Below are 26,053 nucleotides of genomic sequence, written 5' to 3' on the forward strand. Positions count from 1 at the left end.
TTCGCCAAGGCTGCGCCTCGAGCGTCTCCCAAAAGTACAAAAGTGGAACACGCCAAGGGGCGCGCGCGTTGATTTTATAGCGCGGCGGGACGTATTTATACAAGAATTTGCAATTCCCCGGCTGTGAATTAGATTGCGCACTTGCTTTATTCTCCCTTTGTTTCGGCGACATAATCGACCAAGAAACTCAACGAAATCACTGCCTTCAGCTCGTTTTGTCTGATTGTTTCTCAGATTGAAGGTCCTCGATGGGTCGTAATTCACAAACCCATCTCACCTAGCGTCTACAAATCACATTTTTCTAATGATATTCTTTATCGCCATCGTTCGACGGCGCAAAGCGTTCCAGTTTTCGTATCACAGCCCGTTGAAGGAAAAATCTCGGATGAAAATAATGCCCGAACATCTGGAGCAAAATATTCGACGCTTTTAGAGGATTTTAGCCCTACGGGTTCCTAGCAAACCTGAAACAATTTTATCCGAGTAATTTCAAACGGCCAGTGATTTCCATCGATTTATTTTTTACGTGCGCGTGCTATTTCGTATCAAGACGCAGGAAAATTGGAAAAGTTACAACGATTCGTACGTTATTCGTCGAGCGTCGTTTATCGTTTTAAAATCATCTATGTAAAAGACGTTAACCGTAGACTGCGCTGCTGGAATATAAATTCCACTTGATGGTGAAAATTTGGCCGTGGTGCATAAAACTGGCAAATCGATCGACGAACCTGGTCAACGAGCTTTAAACTTTCCATTATAAAAAAAAACGTTCAACCCTGATGATACGAAAACAATTCTAACGAGAACAGAGACCGATCAAACAGGAGGAGCACGAGTATAATTTTAAAGAATATCGATGGGACCATATCGAGTGCCGGGTCGAAATGGACGAGAGGAAAGGCGAGTGATTAATTGCACGCACGCCGCTTTTCCGTCCTCCCTTTCAATATAAAGACCTCCTTTCGTGACCGGAGTCCCCCTGAATTATCGACTGGTTCTCGCTTTTTAAATCGAAAAACCATTGGGCCGGCGGCGTATCGAGGATGCGTTCGAATACTCTCGAGCTCTCCGAGGCTCTCCACATCGGAACACGAAGCGGCTGCCTACTTCAAATTGCTATTTTCTCTTCGCGACTCGGTTTACAGATCGTCCCCCGGACCACGTCGAAACTTTTAACGGACGCTCGAGGATGGCCCATTTTAAATTCTCGTTAACGTTTACCGAGCTTCACGAGCCAGCTTGATCTTTAATTCACCAGGCATAGCTTCGACGCTGGAAAAATTGTTATTCCGCCGGTTAATAGGAAACTCGCGACAACCCTGTCACGAGAAAGTAACAGAGTGGACCTTTTGCTCACGGAACACGACTCTTTCTTCCGTTTATCGATCCATCGTTTTTTAACTTTATTAGATGCCCCATCGAGATTAGTCAAGGGGAATTTGCAAGTTTACTGAAATTTGAAAAGACCTCGGCCGAGTATCGGATCGTCGAGTTAAAGAGCCTCGGTTTATCCATGGAAATTTATTCGCAGTTTCTTCTTGCCCTTCGTTTGTATACACACGACAATTGGAACAGGGTGTTCCTAAGGGCCGTTTTTACATCCCGCCAGAAAATCCTTACTTGGGTCAATTCCTTCCAGTTCTCGTTCTCGATTATTGCCAGAGATGGCGTAGGACAATTATGCGATTCCTCCGTGGAAATATAAAAAGCTCGGGCCGTAATATAACGAAGGAGAAAATTGACATTCTTCGTTGGAAGAAGCAAGGGAGAAAATAAAAGGAAGAAGAGAGAGAAAGGGCGAGACGAAAGTAGCACAATTCGGTAAACGGCCGATCGATGCTATATTAACAAAATTCACCTTCTGATTTTTATATTCCCCGATTTTTATATTCTCTGCGTAATTTTAAGAATTTTACTCGTCGTAATATCAAAGCGCCGGGGATACTCAAATATCGTATCTTAACAACTCTTTTCCAAACTTTCTTTTCCAAACATCTATCGACTATCTTCGAAAATCGTCTTCTTTCGCTCTTTCTTCCCTTCAAGATTCTTTCCAGTTTCAACTACGTCGTATTAAAATATTATCATCCTTATTCCCGTGGCAAAAAGTCACGACAAAATGACAAATGCGCGTTCTCCACTCGACGAAGCCCACACGACCTTTTTCACCCACTGGAAAAATTCTCCGATGCATCGCCAATACGTCGCAAATACGTCGCAAATACATTGCACCGCCAACTTTGATCAATGTTCCTTTCGCTCCACTGTTCCCGCCGCACGAGCACCGCGAAAATGCAAAGATTCGCATCGACGAATCCAGGGGCAAGATATCAGAGAGAGAACAAAGCGAGAAGAAAAGGAAATTGACGTTGTCGCGAGTCGCTCCTTCGGCCGAATCGTCGCTCGTCGCAGTTCCCTTGCACGTAACACGCCCCTTTTTCCATGTCTCCACGACGTCCCCACGGTTTTCTCTATAGCCGTTGTCGCGGCGAACGGAGGAAGACCAGGGAACACGGAACTTCCGTTTAATCTAGTTAAAAGTAGCAAGAGTTTCCCGCAAGCTTCCGGCCGGAAAGTCCTCGCTCTGTCGGACTTCACGGAATCTTAAGCTCGACACGGTATTTTTCATCCCCCGCACTGCTTTCGACCCACCCTTTTCGCTCCGCTCGCCTTCTGTGTCCATATCCAGGCGGCTACTTGGGTCCAGCCTATGTTTCTCCGCTCCTTTCTCTTCCCTTTCCGTTCTTCTTATTTCGTTCCAAGGCTATCGGCAGCCGGAGAGTATCCGTTTAATTAGAAGATGGCCGAACTCGGATTTTTCCAGCAACCCGTCGCACATTCTCTTTCGAGTAATTTCGCCACTACGACCGCAAGCTGCCCGATCGCTCTTATGAGCAGGATAATAAAAGGTTGATTGAGAAGCTGTGGCTCGCGACAAAAGCGAACAACACTACCGCTTTTCAGCGGCTTCGAACGTGTATGTCGGCCAGTTTCGCAGGAGCATTGGGTCGATACGTTCGATCGGGAGTCAATACGTTCGAGGTCTCCGCCTTTGTGTACCGAATTAGCCGAGGTTTAATGTGTTTCCGCGTGCTCGTTAGGCGGAATTAAATTCGTAAAACTATAAACCATCGAATCAAAAAGCTCCAATATAAAGCGGACATTCATTTTTTCATCGAGGTTGAGAGGGCGAAGGTTAAATGGTGGAAGAGAAATTCGGAATACAGCGTATGAGATCGATTATTTCCATCGTTAATAGTAAAAAGTGGATAATTGGATTAAATAAAATTTCAACGTACCGAGAAGAGGACATAGTAAATTCAAATCTAGCCGAAAAAGGAATGATAAATTGCGATAATCTTCTAATTTTGTTAAAAGTACGCTACATCGTCTATGATGTTGGAAGAAACTCTTTTTAAAGTTTCAGCCAACATATCGTGCGCGATTTTAAGATCTTCTCTGGTATACGTGTTATTTTTCAGACTTACGGTGCACATTTACGTCGAATCTTGTCTGTCATATACGAGATGAAAAGAAACTTTCTGTAAAAATCCGAGTTTGAATTATTATGAATTTTGGTTGAACAGAAGATTAAAGTACAAGCGGAGAATTATGTCGTTGCGATAATCTGTTACAGAAAATCGCGGTAAATTTTACCGAGTGAGATTATATTTCCAATGTGAATAATCAAACGAAACGTTCCAGGGAGAGCTATTTGGAAATTAAAATTCAAGAGATTACTCGATTATTTCCGTCTTTGTGGTTAGCTTTGTGGAAGGTTAGATTCGCGCAAAGGTAACGAGAATCTCTTTTAAATGGTTTTACAACGTGCTAATTTCGTAGGAAAGAGGCGAGTGTTTCTTAAGCGAGCGAAGGTGGTTTATTTAAAGATGATTCGCAGCTATTTCGCAACAACACCGAGGTAAGCACGATATCTAAGGTAAGCAAGAGGCAAGGATAGTATCCGAAGTAAGGGTCAACGTGAGCAGGATGTTTCATAGATTACGTTACAAGGAGTTCTCTGCCGATGAATAATTCATCTCTGGCTAAACATCACACTGTACGAAATACTTTTCATTTTACATGAACGTTTGATTAATACCATGAATAAAAGAATCGCGCCAAGCTAAAACACGGAATAATCTACAAACCTGTTTGCGATTTTACGTCGTCTTATTTTATTTATCACAACTACTTTCTCGCGTGAACATTAATTTAATGTAATTCCGAGATTTCTTGAAACATCACTGTCGACGAATGTTTATGTGATTGTAGATTTTGTCATTACGTGGTATTGTAATATCCTAAATATAATATGAGGATTTATTTACAATGAATGGATTGTACAGATGTTGATTAAACAGAAAACGATGGTTGTTTAACGTGAACTAATCACAATAACGTACTATAATTTAGACAACTCAATAGTTAATTTGCAACTCTCGTCACAACGGATCTCGACAACGCGAGATCTCGCACTCTCTGACTTCTCGATTCACACCCTCCAGCTTCTCCACTGACACTGACTGTTCTTAGACCCACCACGCACGTGTTTCGCAACCGCTCGTGGCCAGGGTCATGTAGGTCTTTTCTATGGAACTATTCAATTGAAGGACCGACGACACATTGATGGGCCCGACGGCGTCTCGGCTCTCGCGACATTGTTTATGGTTTACTCGATATCTCTTAGGCCTTTCGTCCGCGATACTACTTAGTTGCCAACGCAATACAACGAACGCGATAGCGATTTACCTCTGGAAATTATTAGATACACATGCGACTTTGCAAACGGTCGCAAATGATTTGGGTTCGAGTAGGTCGTATCACGGCTTCGTTCATTTTCATTTCCACCCACCACCCTTCTAGACGCATCGATATAGCATTGCCTCGTCGTTAGACGAATTTCGCTTGCCGCGTAAAACGAATCAGAAATCGTCGACAGGCTACTATGGTAAATGTGCGTGAATCGATTGCATTATGGAAAAAACGCAAGAAGATTCTTGCCAAGCAAAAGCAAAAAGACGAGGAAAAAAAGGAAGGATGCATTCTTCTTATCGCGTGGCGTCGGAGCTTCGATTTCAGATCCATCATTTATTTCCATCAGATTCGAGACACGACGAAAGTCGAAAATATCGGCAGCATAAACGCGATATGCAAAAACCCAGGGTGTATCGACACCACCCGTGTCGTTCCAGCGATTTTTATCCTTTCGCGAACAGAAGCTGTGATAAGGTGTGCCACGCGAAACCCCGAGGAACTCTTTTATCTCCAACAAGAAGAAGAAAAGGAACAAACTAAACACGAACACTGTTCGACCCTCTTTTCTCGCGATATCGTACGAAACATCTTGATCGATGGAACTCCCTGATACACTTGGGAAAAACCAACTATACTATCGATCGAACGCGTTACTATTTAGAGTATCAACGGGGCTAATACTATTTCCATCCGATAAGCTTTCCTTCCGCTGCATACATCAAGCAAATAGAAATACATTTAATCCAGTCTATTTCAAGGATAATAGAGTTACTTTATTCTCGTTCGTTATTTTTTGCCCGATTTTCGCCAGCTTTTACTTTATTCACAACGAACCATCAGAGTAATCAAAATCGAATTACACAAGTATAGATATCACGAAGAAGAGTATCTGTCGATGAAAAGACGTTAGGACGATACGAACAACGTATTTTAAAGATGATTCTTCCTCGTACTTTCTGTATGAAGCGTGAATAATTTAATGGTAGGAAATTTCTGTTAAAGATTGTATGATTTGCTGGTTTCTTGCAACATACGCGAGAAACAACCAGCAACAAATTCCACACTCTGTATCCTCTGAGCCAAGAATCTGATCATTTGTCTAGTAAGTATCGCGGCTTTTCCAAGAATCATGTCGAAAGCAATGCAACCTACCGCGATATATCGATTGCTAATTCCACGAGATTAACTGCGAGATTAACGATGTATTCCTAAACATCAAGAAAGGTATAAAAAATAAAAAGGTAAATTAAAAATGTGCAATTACAATCACTTGGCTGCGACTACTGTCGCACTATCCACAGTTGCCACGCTCGTGAAAGGGAAGAAGGAAAACCTGATCGGACAGGAAAATCTTCCCTTTCGGCGCGTGTCGCGTATTTACCCGAGTTTTCAGCGATCGACGAGACAGATGGTCGGAGTTGCGCGACAATCTGCGCTCGTTCGACATGGAAAGACACGAAGACTTGCGAGTCGAACTTTGCACGCGATATGAATCGCTGTTCGCGTACAAGACGCGCGTTCAATTAGGTCGTGGCGAAGGAAGCTTCCACTGTAAAGCTTCGTCGATCGATAGTACGCCGCGAAAGCACAATAAGATGATTTCTAGCCGCCTTTATCGTTGTCAACGCCCGTTCAACGGTGTACTTAAGACACGTTCCTCTGGCAAGGAATCGCGGCTGCATGCTTCCTTCGTCCTCGGGATCGTTCGATATTTTCTATCACTCGCGGCATTCTGCCTGAGAGCTTGAGCACTTGCAGCATTCTACTCGCAAACGAGCGGAGATAATTATCCCACTGTCGCCTTTGTCGTTGTTTTCCATTGTTATTTCTGATAGATTGCTTTGACAGACTATGTCTGCTTCAGCGTGCAAACTCTTCAACGTACGCACGGTAATAACGCTCGTACGTGCGTCTACTAGTTTCTTGCGTTTGTGCATCTTATAGACGGTGAATCGACGATGTTGAAAATTGTTGGGAGCAGATGAAAGCACGAGGCAAATACGATATGTCATTCTTGACGGTAGGCGAAGTGGAATCGAATCAAAGGTACAATTGCGAATAAGAAAGCAGTGGAGATGTGAGTAACGATAGGCGTAGTACGAAATATACGATAAGAGTTATATGTCAACCGTTCGAGCCACGCAATTGCCCTAAGATTAGAAAACATCCGTTATTTCGGGGGATTTTGTATATCGATTTTTTGGTGATCGAGAGAAACGTCGAAAAGCTCGACCTCTTCTGTCAATAGCGATGGGAGCGTCCCGTAATATTATCCCGTAGGCTTCAAACTATTTTCGAATTAGACTGCGAGCATTAGAATAAGAATTGAAATGTTTTATTTTTTGCTGAAAACTTCGTAGTCTAACTTGTATTTTATTGTCTTATCGCGCAGAAGCTGTCTCGCCGTATACTTGATATTTATCTAAACTCTTCAACGATTTCTGCCTGGACAACGACAGTGTCACGTGGAATTCAGGATTGAATGATAAAAGAAGAGAACACTGAGTCGCAACCCAACTACTAAGCTCTTTTATTACAAATTCACCATTTACAATAGACTGACACTGAACCGGAGAAAGGGCTGCGCAAGAACTGCCCGAGCTGTCTGAAGTCTCGGCTTATATACATTTTGGTTTTTGGATGTTGAGGGGTTTGGTGTAGGCTATGACGTGGAGAAGTATCCAAAGGTCGAGGGTCGATGTCTCATCTATGTAGACTAAAGTGTGTCATAGCTTCTGTATAGGCTATGGCGATAGGATGGTGATGTGTCCAAGCGAGTCCGAAGCTCGGAGTCTATGTCTTATCTCTGATTGCTGTTTCTGAGCGGATGGCTTTCTTGAGCGTGTGACAACAGCGCAGTGGTTAGCGTAATTGGTTACGAACGCTCCAGACCCAGGTTCGAATCCTGACACTCATAGGTCTTGTTTTTCACGATTCCTAGACAAGAAGAATGAAGCGGTCCGAATGGTTGGAAGGAAAATCCCCCAACCCGGATGAAGACAAAAATCTCATACCGCAACAGCAAGCACGCTATCACGACCTATCCACCTCTCAAACATCTTTGTATTAAAGTTTTATTTGTCATCAAACTGACTTTACGAATACCATGGACGTTCAACGTTTATTTTCTCTACACGCAAAGCTCTGCGTACGTTTGAATTCACGCACGTGACACGGTAAAGTCTACTTTTAATTTCACTATCAGAGACGTTTCAGTTTCAGTTTTATACAACCATATACGTAGCTATATCTGCAACTGTGTGTTGCGTAAGGAAGACGATTCGTCCGAATGCATAACTCTCGTAATTTGCTTCGAACGAGCTTGGAATTGTTTCAGAGATCAAGTTTATGGTAGAACAGCAGAGATTGAGATTCGTTTGTCATCGCCGACCGAACGATCATCCTTTTCGTACAGAGTCAGATAGGCATGAGATACGCTCAGGGTGAAAAGTTACTCTACTATGAAGTTTTATCTTCTGCTGGAACGAAATATGATCTTCTGGTGAAGCTCGTCCGTCAATTTCTTGAGCTGACATTTTACAAGTTTTTATAAACTTATACCTTCCATCGCGTACCTTCCAACTACGCATTTCTTAACTATGACACTTTCGATTTAAAAAAATCAAGAGCCAAACAACTGTTGTCAGTTTTCGATGTTTCGGTGATTCGATTAGCAAATGGAATATTTCAAACAAAAGAGACAACGTGTACGATATCGAAATAATCGACGCTGTGAATGAATTCCAGCTACCAATTAATACACTGCAAAAGCTACATTTTCACGTGCTTTCCACGAATATATCCTTTGAACCGGTTCATCAAACTAACCGTCACGATCGAATAATAACGAAATTTATCGACAACGTCATCGACGACGAAGCTTAGCCAAACAGTTGTGCTTTTAACATTTTCAAATGTCCAGTCCAAAATCATTCCAACTACATATACATAGTACAATACGAAGCATTGCACAGGTTGCCTTTATTAAATGCCCCTAATTTCCATATATTTTCTCACATTTCAAACGTTACCAACCCGTCGCTATCGTAACAATGCCGATGAAATTTCTAAATGTAAAAGTATCACGTAAATAACATATTCGAGTGTTACGTATCTACAAGTGTTCCAACGCTTTTGCGAGCCAGTTTACGTTGTGTACAAACACGATCGTGTGGTGGAAACCGCATTCACCGGTCTGTGATTGGAAATGCGCACGGAACGTAGTGTTTTCCGCGGCTATGCTGAAACGAGTTTGAATTTCGTGCCTGAAAAGATTCAATTACGTCGGGGGAATCTTGCAGAACCTAAACAGAGAGAGAGAGAGAGAGAGAGAAGGAGAAAGAGAGAGAGAGGAGAGGGAGCCGAAACGAGAACACGTACCGTGTCACGTACCCTCCGTTCTTTTATTTTCCTTCTCAGTTTTAACCGAAGGAACGCAACACCTTGTTGCGCGTTTTCCCTCCAAACTTCTCTTCGCGTTCGCCCTACCTAATTATCGAATGGGAGCTGCTTGCCCTGGCGAAAGAATAAACGCACGTCTGGGGAAAACAATCGCGGCAACGAGCGGCTGCCTGAAAATCTGCTTTGCCGAAAATAGGAGAACTTTGCTCGTAATGTTATAGCGTGGCTTCCTACGAATCGCGCGATTATGACTGTAGGAAATCGAATTTCGACTATACGCGTTAACTAAACAACTAACTATACGAGAAGTTGGACCGTCACGAGAGATAATAGGGCGAGCTACTGTGATCTTGTCCATTTATCTGAAACGACAGACGCAGCATGGAGCATAAACTAATTTGGAATTTCTTCCTTCGTGCTAGAACTGCATGACGCGTCAAGAAAAATTGAACTGAACGTTCAATATTCGAAACATAATTTAAGGATTTCTAGAATTTGGAACAAGTTTTAAGAAAAAAAGGACTTTATCTTAGACGACCAAATGAATGAAAAGCATGGAACAGGTTACGTTGCAGGAACTTCGCAATTAAGAAATCCTGCGGATAAATCCAGGGACTCGTCACGGATTCGTAAGGTTCGCGCCAAGCTACTATTTAAGAACATCGACTCGAAGAAATCCGCAGACGTGAGTCCGAGATTCGTTCCGTGCCGCTTAGCGCTCTTGAATACAGATTACTCTCAGTCTAGAGTTGTTAAATCCTAAATAGTATCATCTCGTGGTCGAGCAATGAGACAGAGCACTTTGTAGCTTACGCAAGCCGCGTGTTTCCTAATACCCAGCGTCCCAATGCCATGTGACCAGAATTAGATGATCCTTGGAGAATGCAACTCGGGCTAAATATACCTGCGAACGGGGACCTTGGCTTCTCTAAATCCAAATTTCCCCAAAAATCGCATCGTCCCGAAGATTTAAATCCTCGCAGGATAACAACTATATCAAGTATTTTATACTACTCGCTACTATATTCGGATTATTTTATTTTATGTGTAATTGCTAAACTACAGGTATTTATGTAAATTCATATTTTTATGGACATAACTTTGAAAATGGAAGTTAGGCAGAAAATTGACATATCCACTGGGCGTTAAATGCTCTGGATATTTTTTCATTGTACAGCATAATACAGCATTCTGTTCATTAACGCATCTTCGAATTTTCCATAGATACGTAAAAATTCACAATCTGATAGTCGAGTATCCAATCTTCCTGATTCGTCCCAAACATCTTCGATTCTTTGCCCTATGCCGTTTCTAAAACGATAGTTGAATTTTCCCTTCGAAGAAGATTTCTGTCTCCGCGTATTCGCGATATATCGGGAAAAACAGAAAGTCAAATCACGACAAAGATTTCATCGTTTTTGGTAAGATGCGATTCGTCACATTCGTTTTGTAGCTCCAGACATCAGGATTCTGGACGAAGCTAGACACGAACTACGTGATCGTTACTACAAAACCGGAAGCGGTATCGAGCTAGCTTGCGTTGCTCGACCTTCTTGTCCCGACTCCAGGATACCGCACCCTGTCTGGAGGAAAAATGGTGAAACGTTGCCGGATCATGTCAACGTTTATCACATTAATGGGTGAGCATATAGAGTAGCAAAACGGTCGATCGAACAGAACTACGATAGATAACCGACGTTCCGATTTACTTTCGTTCATCGATGTGCAATTGTGTCCACGTATCACTGAACACGTAACGTTTTATCGGCTCGTCTGCCTGCCGAAAGCTGTATTCCCTTCACCTATGTCCTTTCTTGATAACGAGCGAACCGTTTAATCTCCCTGGAGGCGCTTTGCGAGACGCTCGGTGCTCTTGCAATCGCTACTTCCATTTCTACTTGTCGCATCCGCCGCCGCCTTCACATACGTTCCTTATCTTGTCCTTTTTGATAATTTATGTTTTCGATGGCACTGAGCACAAGTTGCAAAGTTTCGACCAACTTTGTCAAGGTATAGACGAAGAATTTGATCGCGCGATATCGGTACATCGATTTAAGTAAATGTGCAATTTTATTAATTTTATCATTTTTTGTATTTTTCCCAATTTTTCCACCTCTCGTACATTTTTCCAAATTCGTCAAATTACAGTCGTTAAACCTACCGTAGCTATAAATTACAATCCGTACGAATAACAAATTCTATTATTAACCGATCAAGATACGATATATATGTTAAGCGAATCTTTATTTGTCGACCGACTGTCGCACGCCTTTATGATGGAATTCAGTACGGTTGCATCTGTTTCGGTAGAATCTAAATTACTAGATTAGGAGCCTCGGCTGTCTCGTTAAATGTAACAAATTCATATCCATCGAGCGTTGGCCACAATCTGTATCGCTGCATTTCGGGATACTGCTATGATTTAGTGGCCGATTTTAGGAATCTGGTAACGATATGTATAGTTTCTGCGGTATACATAGTCCACTGTACTTTCGTAATTTTCTCGATATCCCACGATCGTACGATCGAACACCGGAAATATTCAAGTACGTCCGATATGTAACATGACAACTGATTTTTCAGGTCGAACGAAGATCTGGTGACCAAGCTATATATCGAGCAGGCGAAAAAGACTGACAGCGGCGAATACTCATGCTCAGTGAGCCAATTTAGTACCGCCGCGGTGCATATTCACGTCCTGAATGGTAAATTGAATTAAAGGTCATGCGTTCAAAATTTAAGTTTAATTCGAAAAGGATTTTTGTTCTACGAAGAGTACAGGAAATTGAGGCAACCGCTTGGTAACAAGATAAACGTGGAATAAAGAGGCTTAAAGTGCCGGGGAGCAATGTTTAAAAAAGAAAGCCTGATATTCAAACGAACGAAAAGGAGTTTAATACAAAATTCGTAGATTCGGGAAAAAATGCGCGAGGTTCGTTTGAAATGGCAAAGATACGTAAATAGAATATTAATGAAAAATTAAAACGTTGGCACTTTTTTTATATTATATACAACATATCGTCAAAATTCTAATTGCCATTCAACAAATCAGTATTCTTTCCCTTACTTTGATCCACGAGTTTTTTAAGAAATTCAAAAATTACCAAGTATCCACTGGACTTTTTCATTTTTAAAATAAATCGTACATAGAACGTGGAAATGCACGTTGAAGCTTAGGTACATCTTGTAAGTTACACGATCGTCGAATACGTAGCTGGTTCGAAGGAAAAATCCGCGAAATATCCCAAGGAGTATCACGACCAGTCACATCCACATGCTAAATGCCATGTTTATTATACCGTAAAAACCGCTGCCTTTGGTTAAATTTTTAACAATCGTATAGAATGCGTAATCTCGTTAGTATGTTTGCGAACCAGCTTTAAGTAAACGTCTACAGTATAGTAAACGACAGAGTGGTATTTATTGGCAAACCTCATCGTTACAAAATTTATCAAAATTAACACGTTGACTGCCAGACGAATTTTCCATGGTTTGCCCAAGGCGCCGACGTGAACTTTTCATTGTGCGATGAATATTACCTTGAAATATTATTTGCAACAAATAAAATGAGTTATAAAATCATTCGTGAAGCATTTTTCGCGGCGAGGGTCACCGGTGACCCCCACAGCGTTGTAGACAATTATTACGATTGTCCTTTCTTTTTTTTTTATAATTATTACTTTTAATATTTGCTGCGTCGCCGGTCACCGGTGGCCCCCATGGCAGTCAACGTGTTAAAGCCAACCATGAAATCAAGGATAACGTAACGTCGGATTGTGACGGGATATTTTGTTAAATTTCGTAAATATCGATATTTACTCGTAATAATCATGTAACATTTATCGAATGTTCAATCTATTTTAAATAAATTAAACAGTTTATGCCAATTAAATAATTTCGATTGAACTAATTATGCGTTTTAATTAAAAAGGACAGTAATCTGTTATTCGTTTCATTCGTATAATTAAAGATCAAAAATATTCCAATTGGTGCGATGCCAATTTAAAACTTTACTTACTTCAGATCATAGAAGATTAATTACTGTTCCAAAAGTAGGACTTCATGCATAATCGAAGTAATTAATTTCGGCAAGCTTATGGTTACCAAATGAATTGATCGAATTAAGTTTAAAAATGTTTAAGAACTTTCGACTAATTCAAAACTTAATCTTTCAAATGAAAGCTTTAAATCCGACCGATACTGCTACAAACTCACTTGCACTTCAATTTGACCGATGTGTTATAAACAAGTTTCTAATCGCGAATATTTACTGTTTGATTTTCATATCTTTATATACTTTCTTATATTTTCTTCATCGTAGGTGAGAAACAAGCAGCAGTTCACCACGATCAATGGAACGCAGCGCGAACGAATCACGAAAAATTGAAAAGTCTGTACGTCACAATCGCCAGCCTTGTTTTTCTCCGTACTTGGATGATCAACTCGCCATAAAGTTCATCGAAACATTTTGAGGTTATGATTGCGCATTATCTCGCATCGCTCTCTCTCGTGCATATCCGCCAGAAAGCGTTTCTAGCAACGGATCAGTATTACGATGGAAGAAAACTGCCGAATAAATTGTACGCAATAATTTAGTGTGCATTGTATACAATATCGCAAAACCACCTACGAACGACATTGTGAATACTAACTTATATCATTGCAATCTGACAACAAAGTATATCTCGTGGAAATTTTGTTTTACGAAGCCGACCGAACCTAAAAAAATGCATGTTACTATTCGACCATATCGATTTAACGCAACAGACGTGTGAGTTTTGTAATGTTTCGATAGATTGTAACAGAGAATAGAACATGATAAGATGTGATTCACCTAAAACAAATTACGCCTTTGTCTTTCACGAGGTTTGGCTTATATTGAAATATATCGATTAGTTAATTTAATATCTTCTTGTTATCCTATTTTAATTAACTTACAAATTATTACAAATCGTCGGAAATTTTCTAATGCTTGTTCGTTTCTACAAGAACTGTTCTTGATAAATGGTTAATGTTACATATAAGTGTGTTAGTGTTAAAGCGAATGAAAGGTTGCGTTGTGCGTTTGTTACACGATTTAGGCTATACGATATTCATTTTTCTTTTTAGTGTAATCGCCATCAAAATCTATTTTAGATCGTCAAATATTTGGAATGTTATTCGGTATTCCTGACCGTATCCATCTTTAATCATATAGTAATTGTATCAGTGAATGAATAATTAAGTTGAAACTGTAATAGCAACCGTAACATGCATTTATTAGGGAAAACATAAATGTTCTCGACGAACAACTGCGAATACTAGTAGTTTAAAGATAAGGAATAGTAATAAACGTTCTATTCTTCTCCTCTCGATGGCCTGTACATAAAATACCTTAAATATTGTATAGTCAAGGAAACATTATGCTCGATTGGTCGATCTATTGCGACTTGACATAATTTTACAGGTGTGCAAATTGCTTGCTCTTTAATGTGTGTATAATTGCCCGACTTAAATCGACCAGTTTAGCTACGCGCATATGTTCTCAGATAATAAACTATCATTAACTAATTTCACCTAAATTTATTTGCTCAAATCATTCTACCTTCCCAAACATTTGCTCCTGTTATCCTTACAATCATTTTGATAGATATTTATCTAAATTACTACTGATAATAGATCTTTTTATTCTCGAGTCAAAATCAATGAGTATCTCTATAACTACAGTTACCGAAAAGACCGAGATCACTTCCTCTGTTGCGATATTCTTATCGACTACTTTCAGTAAGAAGCAGCCAGAAGTTTCCAACGTTACCGATTCAGCATAGGATAAGATTGCAATGTTCATAGTGGCTCCAACTGATACTTTTTGATATAAAATTACAAATAAAGAGTAGCACAGAAGAATATCCTATGATCAGGAACGAAATACAGAATCGTTACTCATTCTTCTAACGAAACAACTGTTTGGAGCGAAATGCTCACAACTCCAAGCACATTATTATAGGAACAAGTTGTTGAATATAATAGGAATTATTTTTTAATTTAAATAATTACGGACGAAATATCTCGTGAATATGTTTTCTGTATTTTAGATACTCGTATATACTTATGTGTTACTTGTATATACAAGAAAAATAAACAAAATTGTTCCTAAAAACAATACGTCCTTCATTCGGTATGAAGTTTCAAATTAATATTTTTTAAAATCGGAGGATATCCTACTACATTGACTGAATATAAACAAAACATATAATCAACTAATTCCTAAACTAATAAACAAAAGACATAAAAATGAAACGTTACTGCTTACGGATAAAATAGATATCTATATTCACTATACTCGCTACAAAATTCTACGTAATACAACCAGCCATCCGTTCAGTTTCAGATCTTTTGTCATACGACATAATTGGGTGATCAAAGGAATGAAAATGCATGCAATTCATTAATATGTAAATAAGAAGAGCATAAAGAAATTTTACCTTGGTCCAGAAGAAGTCATCAGAAACTGGAAGTCATAACACAATATGGAAGTAGGAGATTATGAAAAATCTGTAACAGAAAAGATGGAATTTTATTTAATTCAGAGCTTTAATATACATATACATATTTAATAGGTTATTTGAATTTGTCGCGAGACAATTGATCATATAATAAAGGAGCGTTCAGACGATTAATATTATTTTCAGTATTATATCAATATTCGGGATTCTCAATGTTATCGTAAGTAAGAGATCTTCTGGACGACCAATATATATTGTCAATATAGTGCTGAGAATGCTGCATATTGACAATAATACTGACGATATTGACAATAATATTGATCGTTTGAACCCTTTTAAGATCATACTGATTCTCCTTACTACTTACAACTTCTATACTCACGATATAATAGTAGTTCACGTTCGAATAAATGAATCCAATCACCAAAAGTTTATTTAATCGGGCACTAACTAAAGTTTTATTTAAATAAACGGTGTGCATTCAAACGAACTAATTACATCCGCGCAATGTTATAAATTATAGATGGCGTAATAAAACATAATGGATCAAATCTCGTACCTCGATTAACAACTAACTTCTCTTCAGTAAGATATCTTGACAATTGGATAGTGAATAGTGAATATAGAATTTCATATAAAAGTATATGTATAATGTGTATCATTTGGGGGCGTTAAGTTTATGTGTTATTTGCTATGTTTTGCTACAAAGTTACTGTACAAATAATTAACTTTATTTCCCACAAATACAATCCATTACAAACTGTCAAAAATTTCTAATTTATTGACATTTGTTTGGAAATGCTAATATGTATACATTTCCTGTTAGAAAATACCGTGCCTTAGCTGCAGAACCATAAGCAATTTTTAATGATTTCTCTAGAAAATTTCAACAACACATTGAAGGCAAAAAGTATGGAAAACGTTATGGAGGGTGTAAGTGGACAATTACAAATAAAATATCAAAAAATTGCCACAGAATATTCAAAAGTAAGAAATATTCAATATATCATTTACATAATCTGGTTTTTGAACATTTATGTACTAGGACATATTTTTATTTTTAATACTATCATCTGTTTGTGAAAAAGAATTATCGTCCTTACTAGTTCGATATTTGTAAATATTTATAAGAAGATCATTATCAAAGAATTTTTTCCTTAGATTCGTGCTCAGGCAAATGTCTTGAAGAGAGCTGTGATTGATGAACAAGCACGTAATGCTGATATACGAGAGCAACTGAAAGAGAAGGAAGTAGAACTTCGCAGAGCCGAACAAGAATTAGACAGTTTGTCATTTCGAAATCAACAACTAACTAAACGTATAACTGTATTACAAGAAGAACTTGACAAAGCACAAAATAAATCTAAAAAGGGAAAGAATAAATTATCGGAAAATAATAGCCAGGTACTAACATCTCCGAATCATATCTTGGATGAAGAATTTCAAAAGAAAATAGTCGAAAATGCCCAGTTATTATCGCAAATCAGTGATAAAGATAGCGAAATTGAAACCTTAAATGAAAGGATACAACAACTAGAATCTAAATTAGATTATTGTGAAAAGTGCAAAATTGAATTAGAATGTCAATATCAAAATACTATAGACAAATTGGAAAGAGAAAGAAATGATTTACAAAAAAAGTTAAATGATAGACAAAAGCAAGAAGAAAATGTATCGTGGTCTAGTAACGAAGGTAAACGAGATGGATACGAATCTGATAATAAGGTAGGACATTCCAATCTCCCAGAGGTAGAATCGTCTCCATTTTCATCGCCGTCTATAACACGTAAATCATTAAAGTCTATTGACGAAGGTCATCCTAAGGTACAGGAAGAAAGTAACGACTTTGATTTTTCAAAATCGTGTGACCTAGAAAAAGAAATTAACCATTGGAAGGCACAATATCATATGCTTAAAATAAAATACGATGAAATACAGCAAAAGGCTTGCATAAGTAATGTGCAGATTGAACATGAATCTTTGCAATCTGCAGAAATAAATAATATGGTAATGTTTATTTCAAATTACTTATAAGAATTTTTATTTAAAATAATCTAATCAATAAATGTTTATAGCAGATTGGAAAGTTAACAGTACCTTTAGCGATACCAGAAGAAATTGAAGCTCGAGAAGCAAAAATCCGAGATTATTTTCTACAAGAAATCGACAAATTAATAACAGAAAAACATATTTATCATGTGAAAAATTTAACTATGGCTGCTAATGTAATTAAATATATTTATGCAATTTATCTGTATGTAAAACTTGATATATTTTTAATTGAAAAATATTTTTTAGAGTGAAGTTCTACAAGTTCATTTAGACACAAGCGAATCAAAGAGAGAAAAATGTGAATCGGCTCTTACAGAAGCACTTTCAAATTGTAATACTTTACAAAAAGATAAAGAGATACAAGAAGGAAATTATAAAGCACAACTCAGTACTATGAGTGAACATCTTGCTAATATGAATGAAAAACTCATTTCACAAACGGAAGAAATACAACAATTAAAATTCCAACTTGTAAATAAGGTAACAATTCCTCATAAAAGTAAATGCAATTATTTTAAATACTCAGTGTATGGTTTAATAATTTTCAGAACAGTAAAAAAGGAAAACAAAAGTGATACAAGTCAGGTTATAAAGTAACGATTATTGACATTCCTACAACAATGTGCTTTAATCAGAATTATTAGTAATTTGAATTTTGTGTACATATGCAACTTATGCCTGACAAATAGTAATTATTTTTCGTCATATTTTAACTAATATGCTATGAAAATTTTTTAAGTTTATCTTAATGTTATTTTATTTATGAAAGAAATAAGAATTATTATTGGTGTTTTATTTATGAATATTAACAACAAAAATTATAGGTTATGTAGCATCGAAATATAATACTGTCATTTATGTACATTTTACAGTCTCATTACATCAACTGATTTTTACTTCATAAGTTCAAACTTTTCCTCGTATTTCATTACAACATGAAGTAAATTAAAATATCTAAATTGATATTCTCTTAAGTATTTAATATATAATAAATAAAATAATTAAACACACTGGAAAATTTGCTTCTTTTATAAGAGAATCTTAAAATATTCCCATTTTTCCGAAATAATAATAAATACATTTTTCTTTTACTTTACATTGAATTTTATATTTTAATAAATAAAGATAGCTTAACTGAAAGATTATTAATCATTTTAAATGCTCAGTTTTGTGAAATACTTGAAATATTATATTTTCTTTTAATATCTTTCTAAACTCATACTATGTAGAAAAAATTTCTTTAAACGATTACATCTTATAGATGTATTATTTTCTATCAAAGTTTTGCAATGGAACCTTCTACTTTATTCCATTACAGTTCACTTCTTCAGGTTGTACTTTTTTATATCTAGCTAGAAATAATCGAATATCTACACATCATTATCCATATTGGCATTTTTTTGCATGCCCAGGCATAAAACAATTGGCGGATATGGGAGTCTCACCCCTACAAGCATCGATCCTGTCATGAGGCACACTGTGAATACAGATGTATAATGTTATTATCTAAATGAACCATAAACAGAAAAAACGAACATAATGTGAAAGAAATTTAAAAGAATATAACTCATTTCTTTTCTAAATTTTCACAAATAGAATTTAATCTAAAAATATCACCAAATAAAGCTATATATTTAATTATCATCGATAAAAACGATTTTCCTGTTAAAGAATTACAAGGAACTTTTTCGAATTCAGTGAAAAGGAATCGAAGAAATTCAATTCAGGAATGAGAAAGTAGAGCCTTTAGCCTTTAAAATGGACCCACATAGATTATTGTATGATTTTTTTCTCACGGGATTGTAATACTTCGAAGATTAACAACATTTCGACCAAAACTTTCACTCGAAGCACAAGAATACATGATTAGAGTTAATTTCTTTTAATTCTATAATACAAATTTATTTTATCTTTTATCACCTAATAATTAAACTGAGACACGTAATATATGTTTTCTAAACTAACATGCATACATCTAACATAATGTTAATTGGACAGATGTTATAAAGATAAGTAGAAAAAATTCTATACTGTAAATATTTCTATCAGCTTCACTTTTTGTTTCATCATTCTGATTGTTGTATATTAGTTATTATTTTCCTTGTTTTCATTCTGTAACACATTAATATGAGTATCAAATGAAATATTACTTATAATTATATAAAAGTAATTAAGAAATCAAGAGTATAAGTAATTAAGCATTTACCTTCCTGTATATTACAGATTCAGATTGAGTATGGGATTGTATCAACTTTGAAGATACATCTAGCATTTGTGTAATATTTTCAGTATGAGAATCCACAAATTTACTACTTGAAATAGAAGTATCAAATGTTATATTATCAATTGCAGAAGATATGAGTGTAATGTCAGATAATGCAGTTGAATTTGCAATGCCCTTCATTATTTCACCACTGATAATTGTGTCATCTTGTATAGACTTATATAAAAATATAGACGTATATGAGATAATATTAAGAGCACATAAAATATATTTTATCACATGTATGTATCACTTACATCATCATCTGTTGTTTCAAGGAATTTCCTGCTTTCTCTAAACTTTTTAAGAATTTGTTCATGCGGAGATGTTACCTTAAATTGACGAGGATAGGAAAAGTTTTTCCTTGCTGGAGTTAATCCTAGAAAAAATTCACAAATTAAATTAAATGCGAATATTCCTTTTTTTTTTATTAACCTGCGCACGGTAACAAACCTGTTGCGACATCACGTTGCAAATCTTCATCAAAAAATTTGTTAATTTCACCAACTGTTATTTGTAACTGTTCAATAATATTATCATTCCGTGCACTTGATTCTCTTATTTGGTTTTCTAATTGGGCAGATACGTTTTGAGACACATATCCAGTATTTTCCTTTATATCTTTCACGAATCTTGCATGGTTTTTACTTATATCTGAAATTACTTCACGCGCGTCCTATAAACATGACACCGCATTTGTTAATGTTTGATATTTCATAACATGTTAAATAAAAAATTTCCTGTATATTTACATTGATTAATGAAAGGGATATATTCTTATCTGCATCCATTTTCAGTTGTTCTTCCTTAATATTGCATTCCATATCACTTGTATACTGCTTCAACATATTACAATTTTCATTTATATTTGACTTTAATTCGTTTATTAAATCCTTTCCTTGCTTTGTAATCTCATTTGCAATTTCTTCATTCTATTGACAAGATAAAAATCAATTTTTTTATTCGAATTAATAAAAAGGATTATAATTCGAAAATTACCTGTCTTGTTGTAACAATAACGTTATTTTCTATTTTCTCTATATCACTTTGTATATAATCTTTTAAATCATTTCTCATTTTAACATTTATATTAGAACTATTTGTTGCTTGAACATTAGCTTCATTACAAATTTTGCTAACATAATCACATTTGTCAATTGTAGCAGAATAATGCTTTCCTTGACTTTCATGTAATTCGTTAGACTGTGAAAATAGATTTCCCATCATCTGAAATATAATAATTCTATTCTTGATTTCAAAATCAGTATTAATATTTTCGGAATCGAATAAAGATATATTCTTTATACTTTAGTAAATAACTGTTGTTTTTCACTAAATTCTTGTTTTTTACGAAGTACTTCAACAGCTTCCATAATACTTTTGACACTTTGGCACATACGATCATTAATTTCTAATTCATAATTACAAGAAGCATCTATCATTTCTTTTAGAAGAGTCGAAGTTTGTTTTAATTTTTCAGATACATTATTCCTTATGATTTCCAGGTTTTTAGCTATTTCATTTTCTATCATACTGTTGATGCTTTCAGCCAATTGCAGAGAAACAACACTCATTAATTCGTGTTCAGATTCCACTGTGCCAACCACATTTCTTACTTCATTTTGTATCCAATTCTGATACTCTAAATGCTGAGATATTAAAGAAAAACAATAAGTCTTTGTAATTGGAAATCAAAAGATGTAGAAATAAAATATGCAACTTGATAAGAATTAATAATACATACAAATTCATTTATATTTTTTGTTAAATTAGTAGTATCTGATTGATTCGAATTGCTCGTCGCGTTTCGATGTATTATCGTGTCAATACCGTTACATTTGATAGAGGTTTCTATATCCAACAGAATAAATAAAATTAGTAGATGATAAATGAAAAAAATTAGTAGACGAAATATATACGTCAATTTCTATAATGTGAGAAAGTATTTCTTACCGATGTCATTTTTCATTGCTGGAAAAAATGTCTTTAATTTTTCACCATATGTAGATATATCTTTTTCTATATTTTGCAAACACTCACAAACATTACTTTTCACGGTTCTACCAAGGTCTTCAAATTTTTGTTCTGTTTTACTTGGGAGAAGAAAGACAGTAAAAAAATTATTTTATTGTACAATAACATGTAAAATATAAAATATTATGCCTACTAAGAGATTTTTTATGCATTCAAGAATCATAAAATTAGCATTTGCATAGTCAGAAAAGCTGTAAATGTAAATAGACAAACCTTTTCCTGTCAATTTTATCGTGTAATTTATATGAATCTGTTATTGCTGTATCTGCAACATTTAGCAAAGTCTGAGCCTGATCCAATAAAGACTTTTCTGTATTCATATGTCTCTCTACTAAATATTTATGCTCATCTCGTTCCTGCGTTGTTAATTTTAATCGATAATTTGACGACTGTAAAGCTTCAGAGAAATTATATAATTTAGTCTTAACTTCGTCTAATTCTTTTGTCTGGGCAATATTTTGCAATTCAAGTTCATTAAATATTTTCTAAAAACAAAAAGAACATACTAAAATTATAGGCAATAAAATAGAGGAATCAAAACTTTCTTCGTTAATAAAGATGTACCTCCTTGTCTTGCATAATTTTCTCAAGCGCTTTTATATGATTAATTTTTTCTTCTATTTGCTTAGTCTGTCGTGAAATTAGTGTTTCCATTTCTCTATAATTATCATCTGCAAGATAAACACCGTTTCTATCACGTGAAGCTAATAAATCTCTTCGAAGCTTTTCAATTTCTTCTGTATATTGTTTCAAAAATTCTCGTTTCGAAAGTTTCTGATTTATTTCCGGACGATTTGTGATATTTTTTGCACGATGTGCATAATCTAGCGTTGATAATGTTTCCTCAAGGTTAATGCTAGCAGGGGATACTGTTGCGATAATTGACGTTTTTGTCCGACCACCTAATGATTCCTGCAGTAATCTTGTAAGTTTAGATTCCCTACATGATGTAAAAAGTAATAATGTAAAGTAATTATATAACTGATCTTATTGTAAAAATCAGGATATTTATTTTTGTCACCGGTAAGGTATATGAGGTGCTTTTTCAACAAGAGCTGTTATAACTCTGCCAAGAGTTAGTAAAGACTGGTTAATATTACCAGCTTCTCTTGCTCTCCTATCAACAGAGCCAGATCTTCCAATATTTTCACTACCAGCCAGATCCACTAAATTTAATTTCCCCATTTTCAGAATCTCTTCACCATCCGTATTACCAGTACTTTCTTTCATATGTATAGTAATTGAGAATATAGTATGGGACCGGCTGTAATCATGTTTGGACATTTCATGTGTTGGAACCAATAATATACTTAAAATGTAAACTTATATAATACACAAAATGTTTGCAAACATATACCATCTGAAATAATTAGTAAAATACAGGAGATATGAGTAAAATAGCACATTTTATTTTTATGCTAAGTATAATAGCATAGAAGTAACTTTTAACTTTTTAACAAATAATGAATTTTCACTTTAACATTATATGAGATAATATAACAAATATTCTTGCATGAGGATAGAGAAAAAGTTTTTAACTCTTCCTCATATCTCCTAGCACTTAGTGATTATTTGAATATTTAAGCAAACATGCATATTTGCAGATATTTCTAATAAATAAAAATTAACTTTAGTAATAAAAAATAATGACCTAGATTGAGTATTCATCAATGTTGCAGCTGTTTGCCTTCTGTCCGACCCTTTCTTAATAATTTTATAAACTTCACTTGCATTGTGTATTGTTACTTCTTCTAATCCATGTATGATTACTGCACCTTTTTTTGATGCATCTTCATATAGCCTATTCAATTATCATTATATTAGATGTGTACGTATGTATGTATACGTTAATCTATCAAAATTTAAATAAATAAAAAAAATTTAACTAAATATTTGAGCATTTCTTTTTAGTTTAAAGAACTTGAATTACGTACCTCAATTTACATGCATCGTTACTAGATGATAAAAGATCAAATATATCTTCATTATAGAGTTCAAGAAAACTAACTCTAATTGTATATTCCTGTGCTTCCAATAGTTGCAATTTGTCAAATAAGTGACTTAAAGAACGTGGTATCATGCCAGCAGACGAGTCCTACAATTATATAGTCTCGTATAAGTATAAATAATATTCTTTCATATTTTACTTTATACTTTTATATTATATTATTTAATATTTCTTTCTTTTATACTTTACATGATTATTAAATCTATCTTACATACTTAATAACTGATATTATTTTAGTTTACTATCACTATTGTATTTTATAAAAATATTATTTACTAATACTGACATTTTATATATTATGAGTATGTTCATTATCATTATTTATGTAATTTATTATGGAATACTTTTGGGAAATTATATTTATATATAAATTTTTTGTGTTTATTTCTTTTTTCATTGTTTCATTTAATATTTACAGAAGTTACTACCACTTTATTTATATTTGAAATTTTATATTTCATGAATAGATGAATATAAAAAATATCTTACACTGTGCCAATATAATGTTCGATCATTGTTAATTCCTTCCATTGTGTATGTCTTCCCTGTACCAGTTTGACCATATGCAAATACTGTACAATTATATCCAGCCAAAACTTGTTCCAATAATGGACTAACAACGACATTATATACATCGATCTATCAATTGAAAAATATGTAATAAACTAACTTTTCCTTAAACATACATGTTCATTAGTCATAAACATATACCTGTTTTGACAAAGGATCAAATACATTATTAAACTTAAATTTTTTAGAAACTTTGTCATTTGGACGTTCATGTACTATTATTTCCTTATTATTTGGAACTTCTAATATGGATGTAGATTTATTATTTTCCTCAAAATTGTTGATAGGTCTAAGAAAATAAAAATTAGAAAATAAGTCATAAGAAACCAAACTTTTCATGTAAAAATAAATTATATTCTAACAACTAATGCTTACATGAATGTATAACTTATATAAATGTTTTAATATCAAAGATTATTTTTTCATATCAATAGCTTATTATTACTAAATATTTATTTCGTTTCAGGTCTCTTTCGATTCTTTAGATTTTTACCTTCTCAATTTTTTCGGTACATATGAAACCTTGTAATTTACATATTCTACTGATATTTCTCTATATAACATAGAAGCTACAATAATATAAACTAATTCTACATACGAATTTAATATTTAATAAACGCTGGATAAAATTTACGTTCATATCATGATATTAATATCATAATCTTCTAAAACAACAGTTTAAAAAAAAAACTCAATCACTCACCTAACACGAACGAATACTTGTATCTGCTGACATTTTTCCTTTCTTCCACTCCGTGTATCGTTCATCTTTATTATTATTTAAATAATGCTGATTTTCGTTGCAATCAGACTACTATGTAAAATGATGCAAATTATTCGTTACAATTTAAACATCAATTTCAAATGTGTAGTACCTCGTAAAGTCACTTGGAGCGCTGTTTTGTAAATGCTCTTGCGCTGATTTGTGGCGAGCTAGAAACAGCTTCTACTGCCTACCGCAGAACGGGCAATGATCGCAATGGAACAAGAGTCGCACACATCGGGCGACAGAAAGCGGACATGTGAATCCGTCTTCAAAGATCAACATCCCTCTAGAAAATACAAATAAATTTATAGGCTTAGTCAGGGACAGAATATATAGTTATAACGTTTATATCAAAGAGAAATGAGAATTATAAATTTATATTAATGTTATACTTTTTACTGTTATACTTTTAAATAAATAGTTATCCTTCCCGGTGTAGTTACTTACACTGCGCAGATATATACATAGTTACAGTTACAGATTTATGTCAAAATTTTAACGAATTACATTATTGAAAAATTTGATTAAATTTAGATATTAACTAATAAAACTTTCGATTTTTAACTCAATTTTGTTATGAGCTAACTACATGTATTGTTGACTTCTTATTTTAGTAGGTGTTTTTAAGGTTACTATTATAAACAACGGTAAATTGTTTTATGAATGAAGAGTTTATATTTGTGCATTGATAATATAAGCGAGTATATAGGATTATA

At 35.1% G+C, this 26,053-nt stretch overlaps 3 protein-coding genes and 1 long non-coding RNA gene across 10 annotated transcripts in view; 2 read left to right on the forward strand and 2 right to left on the reverse strand.

Moving 5' to 3' along the window:
* LOC122573240 (zwei Ig domain protein zig-8-like) overlaps positions 1 to 14,709 on the forward strand; it is a 101,593-nt gene extending 86,884 nt beyond the window's left edge. Inside the window, exons 5-7 of the mRNA XM_043739336.1 lie at positions 10,613 to 10,799; positions 11,743 to 11,864; positions 13,481 to 14,709. Coding sequence (XP_043595271.1) covers positions 10,613 to 10,799; positions 11,743 to 11,864; positions 13,481 to 13,611 — 440 coding nt within the window. The 3' untranslated portion in view covers positions 13,612 to 14,709. The remainder of the gene's footprint in view (positions 1 to 10,612; positions 10,800 to 11,742; positions 11,865 to 13,480) is intronic.
* The window catches only part of LOC122573243, a 111,911-nt gene extending 95,748 nt beyond the window's left edge, over positions 1 to 16,163 (reverse strand). For both annotated transcript variants that reach the window (XR_006318690.1, XR_006318691.1), the window contains exons 1-2: positions 16,027 to 16,163; positions 15,624 to 15,693 (exon numbers count right to left, since the gene is read on the reverse strand). This is a non-coding gene — a long non-coding RNA (uncharacterized LOC122573243). The remainder of the gene's footprint in view (positions 1 to 15,623; positions 15,694 to 16,026) is intronic.
* LOC122573239 (paramyosin) lies at positions 15,557 to 20,411 on the forward strand. 5 transcript variants are annotated; one of them, XM_043739335.1, is made up of 6 exons: positions 15,557 to 15,674; positions 16,525 to 16,631; positions 16,806 to 17,651; positions 17,720 to 17,869; positions 17,943 to 18,176; positions 18,245 to 18,706. In XM_043739335.1, the coding sequence occupies exons 2-6, from the start codon at positions 16,557 to 16,559 to the stop codon at positions 18,269 to 18,271; spliced, it is 1,332 nt and encodes a 443-aa protein (XP_043595270.1). In that variant the 5' UTR covers positions 15,557 to 15,674; positions 16,525 to 16,556; the 3' UTR covers positions 18,272 to 18,706. The 5 variants fall into 5 exon arrangements, with proteins under 5 accessions (XP_043595270.1, XP_043595269.1, XP_043595268.1 ...); XM_043739334.1 differs by lacking the exon at positions 15,557 to 15,674 and adding an exon at positions 16,090 to 16,229; XM_043739333.1 differs by lacking the exons at positions 15,557 to 15,674; positions 18,245 to 18,706 and adding an exon at positions 19,109 to 20,411 and having other exon boundaries at positions 16,236 to 16,631.
* On the reverse strand, positions 19,687 to 25,888 carry LOC122573238 (kinesin-like protein Klp61F). Of its 2 annotated transcripts, XM_043739329.1 has the most exons (18): positions 25,785 to 25,888; positions 25,275 to 25,623; positions 24,713 to 24,860; positions 24,491 to 24,640; positions 23,928 to 24,088; positions 23,645 to 23,794; positions 23,015 to 23,257; positions 22,558 to 22,933; positions 22,207 to 22,478; positions 21,913 to 22,052; positions 21,704 to 21,810; positions 21,267 to 21,608; positions 20,959 to 21,186; positions 20,712 to 20,891; positions 20,413 to 20,635; positions 20,217 to 20,338; positions 19,903 to 20,136; positions 19,687 to 19,808 (listed from the first exon to the last, which is right to left on the reverse strand). In XM_043739329.1, exons 2-18 carry the CDS (start codon positions 25,337 to 25,339, stop codon positions 19,782 to 19,784), a joined length of 3,168 nt encoding a protein of 1,055 aa, XP_043595264.1. In that variant the 5' UTR covers positions 25,340 to 25,623; positions 25,785 to 25,888; the 3' UTR covers positions 19,687 to 19,781. The 2 variants fall into 2 exon arrangements, with proteins under 2 accessions (XP_043595264.1, XP_043595265.1); XM_043739330.1 differs by lacking the exons at positions 24,491 to 24,640; positions 24,713 to 24,860; positions 25,785 to 25,888 and having other exon boundaries at positions 25,275 to 25,293.
* Between the last annotated feature and the right edge of the window lie 165 nt (positions 25,889 to 26,053).

This window comes from Bombus pyrosoma, linkage group LG11, assembly GCF_014825855.1.
Source record: "Bombus pyrosoma isolate SC7728 linkage group LG11, ASM1482585v1, whole genome shotgun sequence".
NCBI lineage: Eukaryota > Metazoa > Arthropoda > Insecta > Hymenoptera > Apidae > Bombus > Bombus pyrosoma.

Bases quoted from the DNA above. Each gene is read 5' to 3' on its own strand.
- LOC122573239 (XM_043739331.1), top strand. From the start codon at position 16,512: ATGATTTCTCTAGAAAATTTCAACAACACATTGAAGGCAAAAAGTATG. The intron at 17,870-17,942 runs GTAATTAAATAT...AATATTTTTTAG, and splicing joins ATTTAACTATGGCTGCTAAT to AGTGAAGTTCTACAAGTTCA. The intron at 18,177-18,244 runs GTAACAATTCCT...AATAATTTTCAG, and splicing joins AATTCCAACTTGTAAATAAG to AACAGTAAAAAAGGAAAACA.
- LOC122573238 (XM_043739329.1), bottom strand. From the start codon at position 25,339: ATGAACGATACACGGAGTGGAAGAAAGGAAAAATGTCAGCAGATACAA. The intron at 21,811-21,912 runs GTAAGAAATACT...TGTTGGATATAG, and splicing joins AGCAATGAAAAATGACATCG to AAACCTCTATCAAATGTAAC. The intron at 21,187-21,266 runs GTATAAAGAATA...ATTATATTTCAG, and splicing joins AACAACAGTTATTTACTAAA to ATGATGGGAAATCTATTTTC.